At 44.9% G+C, this 23,647-nt stretch overlaps 2 protein-coding genes across 8 annotated transcripts in view, besides 1 other annotated feature; one reads left to right on the top strand and one right to left on the bottom strand.

Moving 5' to 3' along the window:
• Positions 1–23,647, top strand: part of CG43867 (uncharacterized protein) — a 119,759-nt gene that overhangs the window by 37,933 nt on the left and 58,179 nt on the right. Inside the window, exons 1-2 of one of the 7 annotated variants that reach the window (NM_001272177.1) lie at positions 5,579–5,648; positions 8,255–9,124. The exons of 5 other annotated variants lie outside the window; for them this stretch is intronic. In NM_001272177.1, the coding sequence (NP_001259106.1) occupies positions 8,303–9,124 (822 nt within the window). In that variant the 5' untranslated portion in view covers positions 5,579–5,648; positions 8,255–8,302. Of the gene's footprint in view, positions 1–5,578; positions 5,722–8,254; positions 9,125–23,647 lie in introns of those variants that run through there. One more of the 7 variants, NM_001103390.2, reaches the window with a different exon arrangement.
• CG11664 (uncharacterized protein) lies at positions 13,431–14,311 on the bottom strand (the record flags this gene model as incomplete). The annotated part of the gene is made up of 1 exon (NM_130509.2): positions 13,431–14,311. One exon carries the CDS (start codon positions 14,309–14,311, stop codon positions 13,547–13,549), a length of 765 nt encoding a protein of 254 aa, NP_569865.1. The 3' UTR covers positions 13,431–13,546.
• Positions 17,193–17,246: a mobile genetic element.

Here is a 23,647-nt window from a genome sequence, read left to right as displayed (position 1 = left end):
AAGATATTGTCGTTATTTGCAAGCCATTTTCAAATCCCTTTCAATTGTTTTGCGGCCGAACGAATATCAACAACCTGATAATCAATATTAAGTACTATCGAGTGTAATTGATGAACTATTAAAACTCAATTTCTAATGTCAACTCTGATAAGATGTTTACGGTGTAAAAAACTGGGATTTTTAAAGGAATACCGACTTTTTTAAATCTTACGTTTTTTAAATCCCAATCGATTTGCATTAAAATTTGGGTTTTTTCAATGTTTTCAAAAAAATTAATTTTACAAATTCCGTCAAAAAAGTATATAGATAGTTAGTATGGGTAATTAGGCTTTCTGCCCATTTTTCCCAAGTTATACAGAAAAAACGAATCGGAAATATCGATTTTTTTTAAAGAAATCGATCGTGTGTCTTTTTTGTTAAAAAATAATCCGTTTTTTTATCAGAACTTTCCAAATAATGGTCCAAATATGGAATGCCATACCTCGCTGAGCTCGTATTCAAATTTCCAATCGAACTGTGTTCAAAAATTGAAATTCTATTTTTTAAGATTTTTTTGCAAATTTTCATGAAAATAAAAAAAGTCGAAAATTGACCCAAAAATTAATTTCCCTAAATCTTAAAAAAAAATGAAATGGATCGTTAGTACTAGTAAATACCTGCTTAAAACAGTTATTTTTTCATATATATGACAATTTTTAGCGAAGTTATGACGAAAATTCCGTTCGTTTTTGGCAAAAGCCGTTTTTCCGAATTTCGCTGCTCAAATATACATTTTTTGGAACAACTTTAAAAATAAGTAAGAGCTCGTGATTACATTTCCAATCAAACTGTGTTTAAACATGGGAATTTTATTTTTTGGGCATTTATTGCTAATTTTGATTGCACAAAAATGAAAATTTGGCCAAAAAATTAATTTTACAAAGTCCGTTGGAAAGTTATAGGGATGGCTAGTATTGGTAATAAGGAGCATAAAATGGTAACATTTTCATACTGTGTGACCATTTTTTAGTTAAGTTATACCCAAAAAAAAAACCGATCCAAAATATTGCATTTTTTGAAAAAAATATTTTTCCTGAAAAAATCGGTATTTTGATCATAACATGGAAATCAATAATCCAAACATGGAATTTCATACCTCGTTGAGTTTGTTTATTCAATCCCAATCGATTTGCATTAATGTTTGGGTATTTTAGTATTATTTATTTTTTATTTTTTTTTTTTTTAAATTTTTCTCAAATTTTACCAAAATTAGATAGAACTGAGAAAATAATACAATAGATAAAACTTGTTGTTAAACGTGCCTTTGTGGTGCTCTTGGAATTTAGTGAATTCTTAAAATTATAGAACTTTTTGAGTCGTTGACAAGGAGACACCCCGCCCTTATCCTTTTTATCCCTTTTATCCATCCCCCAGAGGAGGATGCCAAATGCTTTGCCTTCGTGTTTAATTAAAATTTTTGACAACTTCGTGCCTCGGCATAAATTGGGCATCGATGCGATGCGATAGAGAACTGCCACTGCCCAAAGGCTCAAAGTCGGGGGCCCAACTTGGTCCAACTATTTGAGCAATTAGAAGAGGAATCCCAACCCTTTTGGGCCACGTCAATTAGTGAAGAAAAAATGAGATGCGTCTGTGGGTGGGTGTGAGTGTGGGTGTGGATGGTAGGCTTCGTTTAGTTTTCCATGCGCTGGACTGGCGATTCAAATTGTGTTCTAGTCGTGTGCATAGGGCCAACTCTAAGGGCCGAATGGAAACGCACATCGAGTATGGTCCTCAAAACGAATGGCCATCATTCGCCTAATAAATGAGGCATTCCCATCCAGAACGACTCTTCTGTCCTGGCCACGCCCATCACTTGAATGGGGCGACCCACCATGGACGCCGACGAGGACAAGGCACAAGAAATCGCTTTCTAAAAAGTTTTCCTGTTTGGGGCAATTTCTTTTCGCTTTTTGTTTTGGCGGGGGGAGAAGGAAAGGCTGTCGCGAGAAACTCATTTTGTGTATGCAGCACACATGTTGGCTACGCTCGTTTATTCATTTGAATTATTCCCAAAAGCGCATTTAATTTTAATTATGCGTGACAATGCCTCATACGCTCTCATTGCCGCCAAGATTACAGGCTGCAGACGGCGAGGACTATAGTTGTGTTCCTTTACGCCACGTTTTAACGTTACTGGGCTTAAATATGCAGAAAAATATGCTGCCAGATGAGGAAAGGCACTGCACGAGTGGCGGACATAAATGTATCCTTCTAATGTCGCTGCCGTTTGTTCTAAACTCTGTGGTGAAATTCCAGTTTTGTGCTCTTACTTTTCGGGCTTCGTTTAAAGCCTGTTCAAAAGCAGCGATCCACAGTCTAATCTTAGCTATAAACGTGACAACAACGACTTATTTAACGAATTTTGAGTAGTTATGGAACTTGAATCTATTTCCGGCTTTAAAGACTTTCACAAAAACAACATACAAAAGGCAAAATATGTGCCACCCTCGACAACAATGAAATCAACAAGCAAAACAAGGCAAAAGCTGAAACAATGCGAAAAAAACAGGCCGGAAAGTGAAGGGACTAGGCAGTCAGGATGCGATTTGGGGCAGGCACAAAAAATCAAATAAATATTTTAGCTTGGAAACATTTTCCAGCATTTTCCTCACTCCGTGCCCAGGTTTCTGATATGTACATATATATGTATATATGAACAATGTATGTACATACATATGTATTTAACCAGCTTCAAATGCTGAGCAACTAAAAGCGAGTGGTAAGAGAGTCACAATTTGAATGTGGGACATGCTCGGCGGGCAGATGGACATAAAACTGCAAGAATGAATCACAATGGATAAGCCACTGGGATAGTGACATCCGTGGTAATGGGCATTGAAATGCCGGAGAGGTCAATGCAATACAAAACAACAAAGTTGAATGTATAAATAGAATTATAATACAATTTTTTGTTCAATGTCCTGAAGTAGTAAATAATTGTACGAGTATATGGAAACTATTTATGCTTGCTCGCTTTTCTGTTCGTTGCTTTGTATTTTTGAAATACTTTTTATTCAGCTCTCATTCTCTTTCTTTGGCTAAAATACTGGGCTAAGCTCTAGCCGTATATTGTTTGTAAGTCTTTTATCGTGCAACGCATAACTCTGGCTTATGTACATATACACACACGGTTGCACAACAAATGAAATGGAACCCTCAAAGTAATGCCAAATAATTATTTTAAGCGGATTGCAAGACGGTCAAAAGAGAGGGGGATTGTTCACGGGAAAATTTATGACAAGTGGGCAAAGTGCGGGCTGACAACGAGGCAATAGAGATGCCAAAAACTAAAAAATTCCAAAGTCAGCTTTTCGAAGTAATCGTCAATTGATCTCGAACTATATAGAGAATATCGGCAAAAATTAAAAATTGATAAATAAATCGAAACGATATTTGAAACTCTATTTCTATATTATAGTATTATCTATTTTCCGATAACTTTGATGTTTGCTTTGCGATATCTCGGATACTTCGATACTCCGCTCATCCACATTAGGAGCCGTAACCAGGGGAATCGGATGGAGTAAAATTTTTGTGGAGATCGCAAAACCGGGGGTAAGAGGGCAATAAAATATATGTATGTGTGCATGGGATTAAAAAGGGTTTTAGCCAGTGGTTCCCTCTGTTTTTCCTGCTGTGCACTGTTGTTGGGCTTGGGCCAACAATAACAGGAGTTTGTCCTTCCCATAGCCTCCCGAAAACAGGCGACAAACATTCACTTAACAAGGCCAGCACGAGTGTGGATTTTGGGGTTCCAAGGCATACTGCCTGCGTGGTATGTTCAGTATGTGATGAAAGCCAAACAATCGCCGCCAACTGAGGGGGTAATTTAAAAGTGTCGCGAGATGTCATTCCGCACTCACTCATCGTATTAGTCTGCGATGTGTGTGTGTTTTTTTTTTTTTGGGGCACCTTTGTTGGACTTCCGCCCCATAATTCACCTTTTTCGAAATCCAAGATTGCAGGCTTCATCTGCAATGCTTTCATTAAGGATTTGCCTCTAAAGTAAATAAGGAACTGAGTGGGAAGAATCATCCATTGCCTTTTCGTAACATTCACACATAAATATTTATTTGCCAAGTCGTCTGTGCGCAGCTTGAATCCTTAGCCTTTGGATGTCGTACCCTCACCGAATTGAGTTTACACAAATCTATCGAGTTTGTGGGCCTGGCATGTTAAGCGTTCGGGCTTAATTGCTCAACAAGTTGGCTTCCTGCTGAGTTGAAGCCACAAATGTTGTAAGGAAAGAAGAATTCAAAGCGAAGAGCATTTTTGCATTCCATTCGGTTGCTGTTCTGTGCTTCTCTGCGTGTGATTGCGTTTTTGCTACCTGGCATGATATTTCCCAAATTGACAGCAGTTAAGGAGCAGACTATTGTCCTGACTTAAAGTTAGCATTCTGCTTCTAAAGCTATAGAATTCTAAGCCTTCATTAAGTCCAGCACATTTGCATTGTGGCTGCCAGAAAAGTGCCTCGGCACTTTTGGATTTGGCGATCCCAAATCCCACATCTCACGATCCTGGCGGGACTCGTTTCCATCTGCCATTCCGCTTTTCGCTGAAAAAAGGTCAGCCGAAAATCAATAGCGACAACTAATGCCCCCTGCCACAAACGCCGCCCGTGGTGGTGAGGGGGCTTTCTTTGGTTTGATGTTGACATGTTGTCGTCATCATCATCGCTCGCTGACGACGACGACGTTTAATTTAAAATTCAAATGCAAACATGTTTGGCAACGCGAGCCGTGAACGAGGAGCGTAGGCGCGCAGGGCGGGCAAAATCCGGAGGGTCGCGGAAGTGGAACAGCCGAGCAGTTCCCCTCGGCCGGAGTCATTAAAATTCGCAGGCGGCCAAAACATGTGGCCAACTTGGTTTCTTGGCCGCTTTAAGCGAACGAGAGTTCCGCCTCGTTTTTGCTCCATCTTCCTTCTCTTGTTTGTGTATTTTTGTTGGCTTTAATGTACACAATCAGAGCAGGAAAGTATGCTACAGGATGGCGGGCAGCTCCTGACGAGGCGGAGTATTTCCTGAGCGGCGGGAGCAGTCAGCAGGCCCGAAGCGCTGAACCCACCATGACAGCAAAAGGGAAAGTCCTCGCGCCGAGAAATACTGGGAAATTCTGTCCCGACTGTTTTGGCGCTCGAAATAAAGTTGGTTTGTGGTCCACAGAGAGCATTACATACTGTGTGGCATTCAACTACGTTGCAAATCGGGTTTCATTCGTTGTATATTTGTACAGTCCCAATGCTAATATTCCTTCGCTCGAATGCTCGCCAAAAAACACGTTCGTCGTTCGAAAAAGTCCCACCTGAAGGACCTTGGTCCTTCGAACCGAATTTCCCACTCGGGAAATTGGCGAAAGTCACCACTCGCAAATGAACGAACTCCCCGCGCGGACACACACACATGCGCATTCCCCGCCAGCTGTTCGGCAGATTGCGAGTGTGTTTGTGTCTGCGGCTGTGGCTGTGTAGGTCGGTAAATCACATCCATATATCCGTGGCATGGCACACGGCAATCAGTTTGTCTTTGGCTGTGTAACGCGTTGCGTGGTCCGTGCCGCAGGTCCTGCACTTTCGCTTCCGCTTTCCGGGTTCCGTCGTCCGTTGTACGTGGAAAAGTTGAATCGGTTGCGCTGCGATTTTTTTTTTTAATATTTTTTTTTCCAGTCAAATTAGCTGGTCAGTGAATCTAACGCCTGCAAAATTGTTGCATTCTCTCTAGTTTGGTTCATACAAATCTAAAATTTTGACGGAAAGAATAACGGAATGACATCAAAATGGCCAAAGTAAACATTGTTGGAATTCGAGCGGAATATGAGCGTGTCTTCTATTCCGGCATCATCCTTGTTTGTGTTTATTTTGAATTATTTTTATTATATATTATGTTCGGCCTATCTGCGGCAGAATTTTCGCCTTTCGAAGCTGTAAAATTGGAACTTAAATTGGGTTTTGTTTTTCGTGTTTAGAGCCATTGGAATTTACCCGTTAAAATGTTTAGATCTGATTTCAGTTGCGGTCCCAAGTTACTGCCGTTCAGTGTTCTATTCGCTTGTGAAATCTGAATGAAATGTTAATCTAATTGTAATTGAACCTAATCAAATTTGTCCACTGCTTTCAAACGCTTTATGCAAATACTTTTCGCTACGAGCATATCTTTCATGATGATGTGTTGAATTGAAATATAATTTCGTGTTTATATTATACCATTTGAATAACAATTGTTTAAATAGAAAAATCAGATCAGATAGCTTCTGGCATGCCTGAAAATTTAATTCGAACTTGAACCGAAATTCAATCAAATGGCTGGCCAGTGCTGCCAGTGCCCTTTTGCCCCCTGCCTTGGGCGCCTTGAGAACCTTTTCTGTTGCACAGGCTTTAAATTTGAAGCTCGTGTCATTATTATATGCCTAGGTGTTCTGGTGTGCGTGTGCCGGGGCAATTGCAAGCCTCCTGTCTGCCACCCACTTATACAAGCGCACGATCCAGGACTCGGCGCACACTTGCACACACAGGGCATATGTATATTATCTCCAGTGAATTATGGCCTGGCCATATAGATTCCAAAACGGCTTGTCCTTACAAGAACTGCCACATGGCTGAAAGCAAAGCGGAGGAGCGACTGGTCCATGTGAGCCGCCCACTGGGGGTCGCCTCCGGCTCCCTCTGCTCCTTAGTATTATACCCTCTTTCGACCAGTGTATGTATCATCATCATCATCATCGTGCAGCTTGTGTGTGTGTGTGTGTGTGTGTGGCACACATTGTTAAATGGACGATACAAAACTTCAGACACCAGTAGTCCGGCAACAAGAGCCCACACACATACACACTTGTGCACAGAGGACATGTCCTCTGGCCAGGACACCCTGCTAAAACCTCAGCGCTCCCTTCATCCCAAATCGCCCTTACATGGCGACTCTTTTGCTGCTGTTGCTTCTGATGCTGTTGCATCGCATTTCTCCGGCAAACTTCACTTAAAATCTGATCTCTGCTGCCAGATACACAAAGAAAAATTTCGAACCCGTCAAAGTTAAAAGTTTGCATAGTACTTTTGGCTAGCTTACATTTTTCTTCAGCATGTAGCACAAAATTTCGGATAGCTCCCAATAAAGTATATACAAATGTGCTTCATGGCCAAAATCATTTTCTGACCGTTTGTCAGCCCTGGGAGCCCTTAATACAGCTTTAAATCATGGCAAAGTCTGGCGCATAATCGAAATAGGTTTAGCCACTAATTAGCCGAGCTTCAGATACTCCCCCCTCCACCCACCATATCAACTTCCCACCGCCGCACCCCTCTTAATTCGAACTTCACAATCTGTCTCTGCTCCATCTGCCCCTTTCCCAATGGGGGAGAGCCCCCATCCATCTCCATCGCTTCCCCTTCACGGAAAATTTATCGATGGCCGGACAGCATTAGCCCCATCGATGGGGTTGGGGGCGTTGGAAATTGAGTTATTTATGCTCTGGAATTGATTGCTGCTTGTTGTAAATTGCCAACGCGTCCAACGTCTGGCTCAAGTCAAGCGTGTGTGAAGTCCTGCTCCGCTTCCGAGTCCAGTTGCTTACCCTTCCCGTCCACCGATTTTGTTTTGAGGAATTTCTAAATGCCCCATCATTTATTTATCAGCGCAAACATACATAAGTACTTGTGCAGATGAGCTGGTTTTAATAACAGTTGGGGTTCTGATATTTTGTTTCTGCTGTTATCGTTGCTTTCGTGTCTTACCTTTTGTTATCTTATTCCAATGTTTATGTTTTCATTTAATTTGAGAATAAATGCAAGGAAGCTACTGCTTGGGCGATACTTTCATTTGAAACTCACCAGGGATCCAATTGCGAAATCGATTTGCCCGGACAAAGTACCAACTCTGGCTCTCTTTTATTTGTCTGGTGGTGTCTGGTGCCGGGAATCAGATTTAATTTATTTATACTTTTGATGGCGATTTCCGTTCGATTCGGATTTCGATTTAGTCCCATCAAATGGCAAATGACAACAATCTGTTTCTGCGGTTAATGTCCGCCCGCGCCTTAACCCTTTCCCGCCCGCCACTGACCAACTCTTAACCCCTGGGGGCCATTAATCATGTGGGGACGCCTACGAGTATGCAGCCTGCAATTAAAAAACAAACAATTGCCAATGGCAACATAAATTTGCATGCCAGACGCGACGAGAGAGAGTGCAACTGCAGCAATTCTTTTGCCACTTGCAGCAGCAGTTTAAAGTGCGATTATCGAGTGTTTAATGTGTGGCACAAACTATGCAATGGACGGCTGCCTCGTGTGACCAGCATGACCAGCATGACCCGCCAGCGGTGAATAGGAACTCTATAGAACAACGAACTCCGGCTAATAATTGCGAAGTGGACCCGATGGATGCCACTGGGTCCACCAAACATCCACACTTGCCCAAGCAACGAGAGGCAGATCGTCCCGTTTCGGGATCGGGCGGTGGATCATCGTCATTGACTTTGTCAGGTGCTGTCACCACCAGCATGGAGGTCACCGTTAGCACCACTACCACCACCACCATTATCGAATCCTCCAGTTCGACAAACACCACCCTCGAGAAGAACTCCCCCAGTCCAGCAGGCGGCTCATGTTCGTCGGGCAGCGGATCCTTATCGCCGGCCTACTTGCAGCACCACCTGCAGCACCATGGATCACCGCTGCACCACCTGCAGGTGCACCACCACACCGCGCCACCTTCGCCCTTGGCAGCGGTACGCAGTGCACAAATGGGCTCGTCGGTGGCCAACGGAGCGGGTCCGGCGGCCGCCTGTCTGGCAGTTTGTTGCTCCCCCGGCAGTTCACATCATCATCTGGGCCACGTGGGACACTTGGCCACTGGCCACCCGCTGCCCCATCAGTTGCCCCACCAGTTGCCCCATCCATCGCTCTACCCGCTAATGGCCGCCGCCCAGTTGGGCTATGCCGGCTCCAGCGGACCCAGTTCGTTGGTCAACTCGCCCGCCCTGGGCAGACGGAAGAGGTACACCAGCAACTCCTCCAACTGCTCCAGTCAATTCAACAACAACTACGCCGGCCTGGACGTGGATTCTCTGGACGACATGTTGAGAAAGGTGAGCTGAGGATTTTAAATCTGCATACTCCTTTAAGATGTCGAAATGAAAAAGATGAATGATTAAAAGATTAATATAGGGGTTTTAACATACACTACTTCTGTGTCGACTTTAAGTTGGGCGTTGTTTTAGTTGCATTAAGAATGGACAGGCTTAGACATTGGGTAAATAGGCTCGGACCATGAACTCCTTCCACAGCCGGAAAATCAACGCTCCGCTTCTTTTGGGTGGAGAGAGTGTTTAGGCTCCTAGTTCCCCGTCGCTTAACTTTGTGGTTTTCTTGAAGTTTCATTGTTCCGGGCAGTTCTTCAAGGGTTTCCCGCCCCTTTTCCAACTTCCTTACTCCGCTTTTTTCCGGCTGTCTGTCTTCGTTTTCTTTGGCTTTTTGTTTGCCCTTGTGTCTGCTTCGGCTGTCCGTCCGACTGTCTACTGTCCCTCCGGTTCGTTTGTTCGTTTGTTGGTCTGTCTGCTCCGCCTGTCGCAAAGCCATAAATCTTGAGCCTAGTCCGCAAACACAGCGTGCGGTCTTCCTTTTCGGATCCTGTATTCTGCTCCCCTGCTCCTGCCCCGAAATGTATGCAAAGCTTTTTTGCTTTATGGGGCTTCCCCCATAAATAAAATAAATAATATGCGACAAGTTTGGCCGGCCGCATGCGAACAATTTAAATTGTAATGTGCCCCCAAAACCGAGAAAGAAAATGGCAATAGAAAATGCCAATGCAAATGCTGCTCCATATACATAGTTCCACACGGTTCCGAATGGCGTGTGTGTTTTGTAGAGGCGATAATGAACTCGACACACGTGCCAAAGGGGAAAAGCGGAAAAATGCAGTGCTCGATGCGGTTGCGGTTACCTCTTTGCGCTCCCTCCCTCTCGCTCCCTCTCGCTCCCCCGTCTCTCTCCGTCTCTCTTTTCCTCTCGCTCACTCGCTGTCTCTGTCTCACCTGCTATTGTCGCATTGCCGTTTGAAAAACTGTGGGGGAAAACTCCGCTGCATCGCATTTGTGGCCGCCATAATGGTGGCAAATCGGGGAACGGGCCCCTCGATTACTGGTTTGGCTCAATTCGAGGCGAAGGCGAAGCGCGTGCATAATGGCAATTTGAGTAATGGTGCCAAATATGCGGACATTTCATTGTTTGCCCAACCATCGGGTCGTTGAATTGGGACCATAGGTTAGGTGCGTCAATTTAAGCAAGGTGTCAATTTAAAAGCGGGCTTATTGCTTGAAATAATAAAACAAAAAATTAGATAAAAATGCAAGCGAAAAACAGAAAGTTCAAGTAATCCTGCAATTGGCAGTAGGCGGAACTTTAATCGAATGGATCCCAATCAGAACGGCAAACAAAAACTCCTCTTGTGGTCGTCCGACCAAACTTCTTCGGTTCAAAAACTTTCAAGTGGAACCAGGCAAAAGATTTCCAAAGGTCTCTCGAGGGTACAGTCATGGCTGAAAAATAAGGACGATGTCCTTTCGGCTGGCTCTCAACACAAATTTTCAGCACTCGAGCGATCAATTTATTTGGTTTTCAAGTGGAGTGTCGTACAAAATCGTCATAACTTAAATTGAAACCCCAAGTCCAGAGTGAGCAGAGTGTGACCAGCTAATGCCAGTGTGACCAATGCTGATTTTATTCTGCCTAGCCAAATGTTCGAAAATAATGAAACATGCCCGCATACCAAAAGTTGCCTCCGTGTGGGTTTTAATATGGCCTTCTCTTTTGGACATGCAGCGTCGGAATAAGAGCATTGTATGCCCAAAGTGCTCGTTAGCCAACGTGAAATGCCTGCGTGGCAACAAATAAGCTCGGCCCGCATGGCTTTCCTTCGAGAATTTTCCCCAATTTGCCCTCTTTTCTGCCATTTGCCCCTTCCTTGTGTGCGTGTGAAATAATGTTTTTATAAGTCACCTTTATGTAATGACAATGGGGAATCATTAAATGTCTATTTGAGCATTTTTTGTTCCCTTCCCTCATCCTCCACATCTACTTTACCGCCATTTCTGGCAGGACATCCTGTGGCAGTGTAATTATAAGATAGGGGCCAAGGCTAGAAAGTATGCCACGGTGTTTTGATTGAAGGCAAGGCACATGTAGGGGGATGAGGAAAGCAGAGAGGGAGGTCAGCTAGAATTTATCTATTCATGCTGGCCCCCCACACTTGCTCTCTCGAGAGGCATCCTTAAGTCCTTAGTTCACTTTTTAGCTTCAGCTACGAAAGTGAAAGCAAAACTACACAGAAAAGCGACGTAAAGTAGCCAAGAACAGAGAAGACTATTTCCAAACAACAGAGAGGAAAAAAAGGGTTGCCACCCTCACCCCAAGAAAAGTGCGTGTCCATCAGGGAATTTCCCTTCAATTAGGATTAATACACAAGATACGAAAAGAACGAAAAATACGAGCGGAATAGGGAAAAGCCAGTCAAAAAAAGTAAATAGGGCAATGTGTTTCATATGTGTGGGTGTGTGGCTTTTTATGGTATAGTATGGTATGATATGGGAAAGAGTGGACAATCCTTTTTATCCCCGTACCCGGGAATGTAGCACAATTGAGGCATTATTAGTGAAAAAGTTTTACATTTCGGACAGCTAGGGAAATGGGAAAACTCAGAATGGAAGTCTTGGCCAGAAAAGTCAAACCTTTTCGGCCCTTTCTCTTGATTATGACGAGGGGCTGACGCGATCCAGAATTCTCTGTCAGCTTGTGTTTTCCTCGGGCTTAAATTGCTAAAAAGTACAATTTATCACAATTGCCAATTGGATGACTTCTCTCGGGCTTTTTCCGTTTCTCCGACAATAACTTGACCGACTTTCGGACCTCCTACGCCAGTTTTCGCAAATTGCCTCACCTCCGTCGGTCGTCAGGATGACTCTTTCTGTTTATTTTTAGAGATTGGGTCACTAGAAGTGCTCTTTTCGACAGTTTTGTGGTCGAGAATTTTTCGAAAACTTTTGTGGCTGTATATGTGCGGTATGTTTGTTTAGTGGGAGTAAAATGGGCACAATGGTGGCTTGGTCGTCCCAGTTACTCTTGTAGCCTAGTTGGTATGTGTCGAGTGGCTATGAATAATCCATCGATGATGGACATAAACAATCGAAAGACATCTGTCAGGGCGATTTTATATTTCCTAGCTTGACTCTTGTAGATTTTATTTGGCTAGCATATATTTTACAGCTCGCTTTAATTCCTTCAAAACTAAATACATACTGGGCACTTTCGAATGTTTTTTCTTGGGGCTTTTGCATTTAAAGTGCCGCCTGGCTCCCACTGAGATTGTGAATTTTGAGAGGGTGCTTCCAAATGGGTGTTTCCGCCAGACGTGGTCTGTTATGCAACACCTGTCGCTAACCCGATAACCGATAGCAATGACTCGCACACTTTGTTCCGACACTTGCAAAATATGCAAATTTAATATGATTTTAATTTGGACGAGAAGCTCAGAGTCCTGCTCTCCCTTGATTCTCGAGACTCGAGAACCCAGGCGACAGGACGTCAACATGTCGTCATCACCATCGCCATCGCCATCGTCTTCGTCATTGTCATCGTCAAACTATTCAAAAAGAAACTGCTATTCCATCCGCTGCGATGGCTCCCCTCACCGACCACCCACCATTCGGCATCGCCCACGTTCTTTCCCATTTGCGTTGCACACTTTTGTGCTGCGGAACTGCCAGGATTCAGGTTGTCCTTTTGTGCGACACCATTCCCTTCACGCCGCCACACTGTATATTCATGTTCACGTGTAGATTTTATTAAACATATGAATTCATTAAATGTTCCTGGGCAGGGCAGGCTTACAAAAAAAAGCCAGGGAAAAACGCCGTGAAAATTGTATGGAAATCGTCATCGCCAACCTCCTCGTTTGCCTCACCTGCATTGTTGAAGCGGCGGGTTAATGGGTTATGTGCCGTGATTTTGGAGCGACCAAAAGCAGCCAACTCGTCTTCCAATTCCTCAGCCAAACCAACTCAGACTTGGGACCTTTTGTTGCTTTTTTTATGTAGAGCGCAAATTGATTTGACCCGGAAATGGAAAATGGAAGCGGCAAACAGTGGTTTGGGCCAAGAAAAATACGACAGTCGATGGAATCTATCAATAAGTGTGAGCCGCTGTACTCTGTAAGTTCGATGAAGACTTCAATTTACTTTTTGCACAAACAAAGGGTGCCTTAAATGGCAAAATAATATTCAGATGCGTATTGTATATATATTGTAAGAGCTCTCATGCGATAGTGCACCAAAATGAAAATTTTTTGTGCTCTTGTTCCCTTTTTCTTTTATTCGGTCATAATTGAATTTTTCCTCTGTTCTCTTGCAGGTGAGTCTTTTAACCACAAACACACTTTGTTCAGCTGCAATTGGGTATGTTTTACGTGATCTTTTTGGCGTAGTTTTAAGTACAAGTATAATATTAGTTCACCCAACTCAGCCCCGTGACTTGCTCAGCATTTCCCTGTCCAAGGTTAGTACGGCTTGGGCAATAAAGGCGCGATGGTAGTGGACGTCCGTAAAGAGGGCGGGATATCGCTTATCTCCGCATTTTCGAAAGGCTATTGCCAGGCCGCATACTTCTCCTCCGCTGATCAAAGGATCCCCGGAGTCCCCATAGCACAGCCCCTCTCCCATCGTGGCTGAGGCGCAGATCACGCCGCCCGAGATCTGGGGAAACCATTGACGACAGTTTTTCTCGGGTTCCACTTGAACACTCATAGATTTCAGGGGCTGAGCGATATGCATCAAATTCCAGCCTGCAAGCTCCTGCGGCGGTGCGAACATGTTAAGAGGGGTCAAGGGCCGCGAGCAGAGGCCGATGTAGTTGATCATGTGGGAATGCGATATGGCCGCCTTGACCCTCAGCACAGCGATGTCGTTTCGCAGGGTTAGAGGTGAAAACTTCGGATGGCGCAGGAGTCCCGCCACTTGTTTGCCCCTGAACTCCCAGGCTATCCACCTGTACCCCGCGCGCACTGACAGCTCCTCCGGCTTGGTATTCTTCTTAAAACAGTGAGCCACCGTTAAGACGTAACGGGCACTGAACAGCGATCCGGCCGCCAGGAATTGAGGACCGTAGATCTGCATCACATAGCCATAGTTTTGCTGCTGCACCGGGATTCCCCGATGAAGGGCATCACCCCATCTGACCGCGATGGCAAGGAGGATAAGCTGCAGCGACTCCACTACAGCTGTCATCGTACATGCACTGGCCTAAAAGCTGAGCGGATGCGATCGGATATGGTGTAGAAGCGTAGCGATTTCCATTCGATACGGCTGCTAAAGTTCAATGTTCGAGATGATTCAACAAAGTGGCTAATGCTATGCATATAATACGGGAAGAGTTTTGACTGGGTGGTATGACTCGATACAACGTGCTTGGGCAGAACTGCCACCATAGTCTGCCGAAATCCTAGTGCGGAGTATTAGTACTCGGTGGCAAGGGCCCTTCAACGATATAATATAATCCTGACGTGCCTCTTGAACCACAGATCTTGTTAGGCATGAAAAACACAAGTTAATATCGCAGGAGCAACCTTAAGCATGCCATGCTCCAATCACGACGTCCTGTCAGTCCTCTCCAGCTTCCAGCTTCCAGCCAACAGGCTCTGCCATTCAGCCTTGAATCACGCCTCGCCCACCACCACCTCACCTCCTTTCAATCGCAATTCCAGTGCCACAGCACTGCCCATGCCCTCTGTTATTGTTGTTCTCACACAATTAACACTCAAAATGTTTAACAGGCTTACAGTGAAGGGCTCAAGTGGCAGGCAGACGACGTCTGTTTGAGTGCGGTGGTTCTGTTTTGGTGGGTGCCTTGGGTGGTGGGGTGGTTGCAAGTTGGTCATGCGTGGCCACATTCCCACATCCTCATGAGCAACAACATGCCACTTAATTTCATTTCTTTTCATTTGAACCCCACCGAAGGCGCACAGTGAGGCAAAGCAGACATCGATGGGTGTATACTCGTCGTGCCTCCTTAACTTCCTTTGCAATCCTGCATCCTGCATTTTGACACAGCTGCTTGATGTGGGGCAGGAACTTCACTGATTTACCCGCATTTTCTTAGCGAACTTAACGAATATGTCAATGTCAAGAATGGTTTGAATTCATATTAAACCTGATTCAAGTTCGATCTAAAGCATTCCTAGAAATGCTTTATCATTGATTTCATCACTTTAAGAACTTGCTTCACTGTGCTTTTCCCTACCTTCGTTGTTTTTGTTTCCCGCCATGTGTTTTCCCTTTCCCGCCGTTTCATTTTTTCCGCTTGTCATAAAGCGGCGTCAATGTAATCAAGGCGGCTATTATTCTTAGATTTAAAGCGCAAATGAAAACGCCCCAGTCGAGAGCTCGCTTGCCTTTCTCTGCTCGGTTTTTCTGGGTGCCCCCTGGCCCCGCCCTTTCCCCTATCGCATCCCTTGCTCCTTGGGTTCAATACAAACAATGGACCACGTATGTGGCACGTATGCGTGTCTTCCTCTGTGAGGGCAGCAGGAATAAAAAAGCAAACGCGTTGTGGCATACAAAAGCCTCATTGTTCGACTCGCCGGCGAAAAGCTGCCGAAAAGCTGGCGGAGATGGAGAACGGAGCTGGAACAAATATGTATGTAAGTGTCGTGCTTAAATATGCAAGTCTATTGTGTGAAGACGACCCCCTCGTTTCTCCTTCTTTGGGGCCGCACACATTTTTAAGTAACTTTCAGGCCCGCCTTCCCCATTCCCCATTCCACATCCCAGACCCCTCGACCGTTCATATGCGCATTCACAATTCGTTATTCATTCGAGTGAGTGCCCTGATTTGTCATGCAAATTCAATTAGCAGGCCGGCGCTCACAAAGGGAAACCGCAGGCCCGAAAATTATGCAACAGTTAATCAGAAAAAGTGCAGTGCCACGGCTGCAACATCGCTTCCTTTTAAACCACCGCTCCCTTCTACACAGAGCGAAAAAAAAAGTACAAAGTCACAGGGGTAATTTATTTCAAAAGGGTTCTCTATTTCACAGCTTGCCTCAGACGCCTTTCTAAGTGAATCCCATTGAATTATGAAACTGGTGAAAAGCCAAACAATATTTTCACAACATTTTGATTGCGCTCTTCGCTCAGTGTATGCGTACAGTTCACCTGACCTCCTGCCGTACGCCACGCTACCGAACTTTTTTAATCGATAATGGCCGCGCCACTTGAAAATGACGACGACGATGACGACGCCAGGCAGTCTGCGAGTCCTGTGCGGGCTCTTCGTTCCTCTCCTTGCCACTTCCGGTCGGCGTTCCATTCCATTTCGGTTCGCTTCCTTGCCACATTTGCTTGGCTTCGGTTTGACTTTTGGCCTGTGTGGGTGTTGGGTGGTGGGTGCTGGGCAGTGTACAGTGGGCGCTGCTCAGTTGGTGGGACTGAACTGAAACGGAATGGTGCTGCCAAAGGCAAACAATTGCATGGTAATTTGCATGGGCCGTGAATGGTCGGTTGGTTCTCGTGCCGTGGTCACTGCGAAAAGCAGGAGCACGGTTCGTGAAATTGGCGTAATTCGGCTTCTTGGCCTCACATTTAGAAATCGCACCTCGAGTACGTATAATAGGAGTCGCAGGTCAGGGCCCCAAAAAATATTTTAGATACTGGGTATCCCATACGTAAGCAGCACCTTTTGTTGCCTTTTTCTGTCTGTGTCTCCGCCTTAATGCCGCAAAAGCCACTCGAAACATGCTTGCACCGACCACACTCCGTGTGCGGCGGTTCCGCGTCCCCCTCTTCCCGTCCCCATGGCCCCGACCAGCTCTTTTTTCGACCACGCACTATCCCCCTCCTGCGCAGCCCGGTTGGCATGTGGGCAAAAAGAATTATTGAGGCGCGTCGACCAGAATGTTGCACCAATGCCGAGCCGAGCTGCTGCGGTTCTAAGTCTTGCATTTCCGGCTTTTAGGTCCATCCGGTCCGTGCTACATCATTTCATTTTGTTATTAAAAGGGAGGGTACACTATATTTGTTTAAAAGAGTGCAACAGAAAGAAAGGGTTCATCAACCGATTCTAGGGATCTAGTGGGGCTCTTCTGCAACATCGAGTTTCTCTCATTTTCTTTAGCTGAGTAACGGCGGGTATCTAGTAGTCGAGACACTCGACGAAAGCGTGCTCCTGCTTTCAGCTGTTTATATAGTATATATTATATAGTATACTATACAGTATACTGTTGTTGAGGAAACCTTGTAATCCTAAGGATTATAATTATGGGAGTAGTCACCTCTCTGTAAAGCATAATCGATAATTTTTTCAAATTAATTCAATAATTTCCATTGTCATTGCAAGGGAGCCGAAATATCAAAATATCCTTCACTATATGCCAGCTTTTTAAACTTGTTAAAATCTGGATTTTGGCGCTCCTTTGATGGCCATTCGATCTCTATTCGTTGCCTTGGGCGATTTTAGTAGAATGAGCAACTACCAATTTGCCATCCTGTCACTGTCAACAGCCGCATATTGCTGTTGCCGTAGACCGAATTTTTGCCTTTTGCCGCTTTTTCATCGCTGTGAGCCAACTTTTGACTGCTCAAGCAGCAAATCATATTGCTCAACAGCCGTCCCTCACACGCAGGCAGGGGAAACTTTGTCAACAATGTTGAATAATTAAAATGCTCCCTTGTCATCAAGTCTGTGCAAAGAACCAGGAGCTTCAGCTCCGGTTTATGCACACGAAGAAAAACTCGGCTAAAGTCTGCTGTAGCTTTTAAATTTGCATTGTTTTTGATCGAATTAATACAATGTGTAGTATGGAATTTGCTAAGCTACTTGGCATATTAAAAGTGATTTAATTTTATAACTTTCCTTGTGGCGAAACTCTAGTTTCTAGTCCTTCTGAATTTTTGAATGGTTTCAATTCAGGAATAGCCCAGTTTCACCCAGTGCACATTGTTGTGAGCTGACAGCTCGCCGAAAAGTCGGAGCGACCCAGAGTCGAGTCCTCAGCCTGGTGGCAGAGCTCATCAGTAATTCTCAATTGCTATTATAATATTTTTTCCTATGTTCCCGGCCCGCCGTCTCGGCGTTCCCCCACCCTGTGTGTGCGAGCGAGCGAGCCTGGCAAACACCTGATACAATGATAAAAGGGCCAAGAGTCATTGCCCACACTCCCCAGGTCCGCGTCCCTATCCCCCTGTCCCCTAATTCTGGCCGAGACTCGGGACTCGCTTAATGCGCAGTCCCCGTGCACCGCTGAAGTTTGTCGGGCTCAAAATTCATCAACTTTGTTGCATAATATTTCAATAAAGAGCATTGGGGCTGAAGGAGGCTGTTGTGCTGGTGTCATAAAATTAAAGCATACTTTGCAGCGCTGCCAGACTGCAAGCTCTTCGAGATCCGAATAGGAATAGTGCACTGGGGAGTGTTTTAGGTGGCAGGCCAGGCCGGGACGGGCCAAAAAGTGCTCCATAGAAAACATATTGTGGAATTTGTCAACATTCCTGGGGCGAAAGCGCCCCTCTGCTCCACAGGCGGAAAATTGGCTCGTAAATTAAATGAAGCGTTCTTTCGTCCTAATAGAATTTTCCATTTGCATTATAAAGCAGTGCAGCTGGGAGTGGTGGGCCTGTCACGACTGTTGATTAGGAAACTTTTTTTGGTACCCTGCCGGAGCGATGGAACGTCAGTTTTAGCGTCCCCGAGGCAACTGTACATTGTGGGGATTGTGATTTTCTCAGGTCGCCCTAGGAGGTCAACTTGTGCAGTGCCGGTGTATTTGTTTAGTAGCCTGGCCGGCTTGACTATGTTTTTATTTCATATGCATATTCAGCTTTAACGAGTTTGATTCAACTTTAATTTAATGTCCTATCGATATTCCGCCATCTCTATCCTGTCGTTCTGCAGCCTGTGCTTTATGGAGATTTCGCGGGCCATGTCCAGACAGAGGGAGCTTCTGTATAATTTTGTATAATTTTAATCCAATTAAACTTAATTAACTTGTGTGCAGCTGAACGTAACTGTAAACCAGCCGGCCATTTTGGTGGCGCCCACTGTTACTCCGGGTCGTGGGCCTCGTATCCGGAGTCGTAATTATTACCACTTACGGCTAAATACTCCAGTTTCCTTCTTTTTTCCCCAGCTCAGCTCATGGGGCTCAGAAAGTTCAAGGAGTGTGTGTGGCGGCCACACAAATTCCCGTATCATGCAACCGCAGCAACAACGAGAACAACAGGAGTGAAAAGTTTTAGCCAAATTCCGAGGGGTGGATGGATAAACTTTTCGCCTTAATATCACCACCCACCCACCTTGCCTTGCCACTTTGCCTAGCGTTGTTGTTTAGCTTTCGCCGCTTTTGCTTCTGGCTGCGCTGGCTACTTATAGACGCATCAAATTTATGTTTCACCTTCTGCCGGGGTATAAATCTTTGTTATGCGCCAAAAAATCGCGCACGGCGATCCAAAAGAGCTACAAAATCTCATTCGCTTCTGCGGCGGCCGCGTAATTATTTCCGACCTTTTTTCCGCAACTCGCTCTTTCAACTTCCGCTTTTCTTTTACACTTTTTTAATTTTTTTTTTTTTTTTTTTGGGTTCTCGAAAAGTTTGCCAGGCCTGTGATGTGCATTTCATTTGCTGCTTTTAATTAAGGCCCGTTCCGGACGGAAAGGCCGCCCCTACGTACACTGAAAAAAGGCCCCGAGGCTTAACTTTGCTTACACGTTTGCCACTCACTTCCCAATGAGTTTACTATTTATGACCCCTGTATGAGCTGTGATTAATCAGAGACTGAGAATGGAGGCCATGTTAGTTGTATTCCAAGGAAATCAATGATTTACCCCTCTATCGCATCAATCAAACAGCGGCAATTGCCTTGACATTAGCCATAAATTACGTGAATAAAGCGTTCCGGGAATACGAAATCAGAACCTCGGTCTGCAGCCAATGAACCGCATAACAAACCGTAAACGGTTTCCGGTTGCCTCCCCTGCAAATTAAATAATACCGTATCCCGGATCGCAAAAAGGAGTAAAGGATCGGGGCCGGCATGGTAAGGAAATCTAAGCCAATTGCGGTTGTTTTTGCCTTTGGCAGTGTCAGACAGTGAAATATTTGTCGATAACTATTAGCAAGTGGTGCATGAAATGCGATAACATTAATTAGCCGGGGCAACGAACCACAAGTGGTGACCCCGATCACCCAGTTCCGCCCATTCAACGTGGTTGAATACCCGGCATATGCATAGCAATACAGTCTCGCTTCGGGTATTTAATTGCCATCCATGGCTTTAGTAATAATAATAACAACGATAGATTCCCGGCCTCCTAATTAATGGCGGGAATATAAGCCTTATAACGTTCCATCCCGATAGGGATAAGATTGTGAACATTTCAAGGAAATAAATCTTAAACCCCACATACGTTCATATGTATGAATGTTGGGATTTTTATGCAATGCGTAAATGCAGAAACAAGCTGGATAGCATATTCAAGTTGGCATAGTCAAAAATCTTCTTTGAGCTTTTCCTTTTTCTCAGGCTTAATATAAAAGCAACAAAATCTTAGGAAAATGCGACTTACGCACACCCACACACCATCTACACGCGAGTGTGAGTGAGTGACACAAATACAAGACGACAGATGCCACTTAGAGGAGCAGAAGCGAGGCAAGGAAGTAAAGTGGGGAGGCGAATAAGAGGACGGCCATGTTGGCAACCATGTCAACACTTATCTTTATGAGTTTCCGCTTTCTGTAAAGTCATTGACATGTATTTTTCCTTTCTTCTCCCGCCTTTTGATACTCCGCAGCCGTTTGGCACTTTGGGCGTAACGCATACAATAATCTGCAGATACAGATACAGATGCAGATACAAGTTTGATACCACTTATTTAGCTGCCCAGAAGTACATTTGATACGGCATCCGCTAAATAAATAGCCATTGCCCTTGCTTCGTATTCCGATACGTAATCCAAGGCATTCGAGGATCCCAAATAACGTTTACATTCTGTAGTGAGTATTTTGTAGTCGGTTTATTCGACCAAACCTTATTTTGGATATTTTTTTGCTGCGCCTATTTCAACATAAGTAAACTCAAAACTTGAGTACAGCGGGAACGAGGATGAAAGTCATGCCTGCGTGTTTATGTGCTTGCCGAGCTTGTGCGACTCTTGCGCAGTTTTTTACGAGTATCTGGGTCCTCGAAATCATTGGCATCTCTTAGCGCTCAGACTCGCACCCAAGCAAATTGCTGAAATCGCAAGTGTGCTTTTAGGCGTTAAATGCTATAAATTACTTTTCGAACGGCATAAATAAGAGTAAAGTCATTGAAATTGGCTCACTCCCAAACACCCACGCCAGATGGCGTCTTCGTCGTCTCGTAATCAGCATATTTCGCCGTATGTGTGTGTCTCTGCGTCTGTATGTGTGCGCGGCTCCATAGCCATGTGTGCGTTTGATCCTGCCCTGGGGAGCCACTAAGTGATGATTTGCTTTGGGGCGTAACCTGAGCACAGCACCTAGGGGAGGAATGCGTGGCGGATAAACTTTATTTTTATAGATGAACAACCAAGTTTACGTTTGCCAGTCGCATAAGAAGTTTCTAAGCATTTCACTCAGTGTGGACCCTATAGATCTGTGGCAATGTATGCGCAAACTTTCATCTAGTCGTAGGTCACCTTTTGAATGTCCCATTCGTCAATTGTAATTGGTAGTTTAGTTGGACACAAACTGAACCTTTATTTTACTGCTTCCCTAGACACTTGAGTCTCAACATGCCACAACAGTTCGCTAAACAGAACGGCATCAACACGATTCAGAGGGGCAATACTTTCTTTTGCAGTGCCCAACGTGGGGCTCTGACTGTATGAATACTCGTAAATATATTTATTTTTATTCTTTCGAAAACTCTGGGCGCAAGTAAAGCGGAAACCTGCAGCTGATGCCCCTGCTTTCGCCTGCCGTTTTTATAGGGTCTGACAGCCTCTCACGCTTTTCACTTTTATTATCCTTTATGTGCGATTTCACACCTTCAATTGCAGAGAAGGCGGCGAGTGCGAGGAAGAACAGCTTGCCACACGTAGCAGCAAATCAAAATCTTGAATTTATTCCACATACGAAGCGCATGAATTTCAAATTACTGTGGGAACACCCACCTACGTCTACAGGAACACTGACCCAGCTAGCGCATACCGCTAACTTTAACCTCCTGCCTCTTTCGTGGACGTGTGCAACACGTTGTGTGGCAGCCATATCGCACAGGGTGCTGCTTCTACTGCTGCCACTCGTTTTCCATTCCCATCTTGCCCAGGATAATGACTGCACTGTGGTCGTGCCTCAAAATGTTTGAAGCCCTCCACCTTTTAGTCTTATTTTTCACGAGTCTGAGCCTGAGTCTTAGTATAAGTGTAAAGCAGGAGTTATGGAACTCTTTCAGGGGCAGGAAGTCCAGAACCAAAGTGTAGTATCGAACATGAAAAAACAAAGATAGCGAGAGAACGGGCCAATGAACGGCTCATTTGAAATTCATGCGGCCACTCACTGGGTGCATAAAGCAATCAAATCAACCACATAACACCAACACCACAAACTCACTCGCACATATACTTGGGGATTTTCATGCTCTCCTCGGAGGATTTCCCCTCTTGCCCGTTTCGACTTTTCCTGCTTTTTTCTTCGCCTTGTAGCATTTCTGTCGGTTTCATACACGTTTCATTCGTGTAAATAATAAATAAGCTAAGCTGACTTTTGTGGCGTGCAAAACGTTTTGCTCGTCCTTCGCGCACCTCCAGAAGCCGGAGGATGTGTTGGCCCAAAGAGACCAGGCGAGGCTATCGATTCCAAATCTCAACCGAAGTCAAATATGACAAGCCTAAACAAAAGCGAAAGTTTGCCACTTGCTCAACCCTTTGCCAGTTGTTCACCCCCGGCTTTGCCTTCATTTGGAACCCTCCATCCATGATTTATGCATGACCCGGAGGCGCTCGACCCAAGTTGGGGTGTTGTGCCGTGGGGGGGGGGGGGGGGGGCGGAAGGGATAAAATGGACAGGGGCTGGGGGTTGATCAAAGCTGATTCATGCTTGCATGCGAATTGTCCATGCTGGATTCAATGGGGATGACCTGGAAGTGGGTTAACCAGCATTGCTTTGCATGGATTTCTTTTTTTTTTTTTACCCATAATAAGTTGAACGTAAGTTCTCCTTGTGATGTATTTGCAGTTGATGCTAACCCAATTAAAGAACTTGCCACTTTTAACGGGGACCGTGGCGAATATAATCAGTTGCATGTCCAAATTCCCACGAATCCTTTGTCCGTGTCAAACCAATTAGTTAGTGCAACTAATAAAATAAGAACTAAAGAGAGCAGGATTCTGCTTTGGTCAGCTGGGTGGAGAATTGAGTAAATTGGAGTGGAAAGGGCAGCAGAACCTGCACACAGCAATTTGACTTTTCCATCAATTATTTAGACACAGCAGCGAAAATAATGATGATGACGGAGGAGGGGAAGGCGATGGTCCTGATGGCGATGCAGATGCACGTTGGGGTAGCCGGTTTGGAGGGGAAAAACGTGGTGGGTAAAACAACCGCT

The sequence above is a fragment of the Drosophila melanogaster genome, chromosome X (genome assembly GCF_000001215.4).
Source record: "Drosophila melanogaster chromosome X".
In the NCBI taxonomy this organism is placed as follows: Eukaryota; Metazoa; Arthropoda; class Insecta; order Diptera; family Drosophilidae; genus Drosophila; species Drosophila melanogaster.
This window is presented reverse-complemented; position numbering and strand designations above follow the sequence as displayed.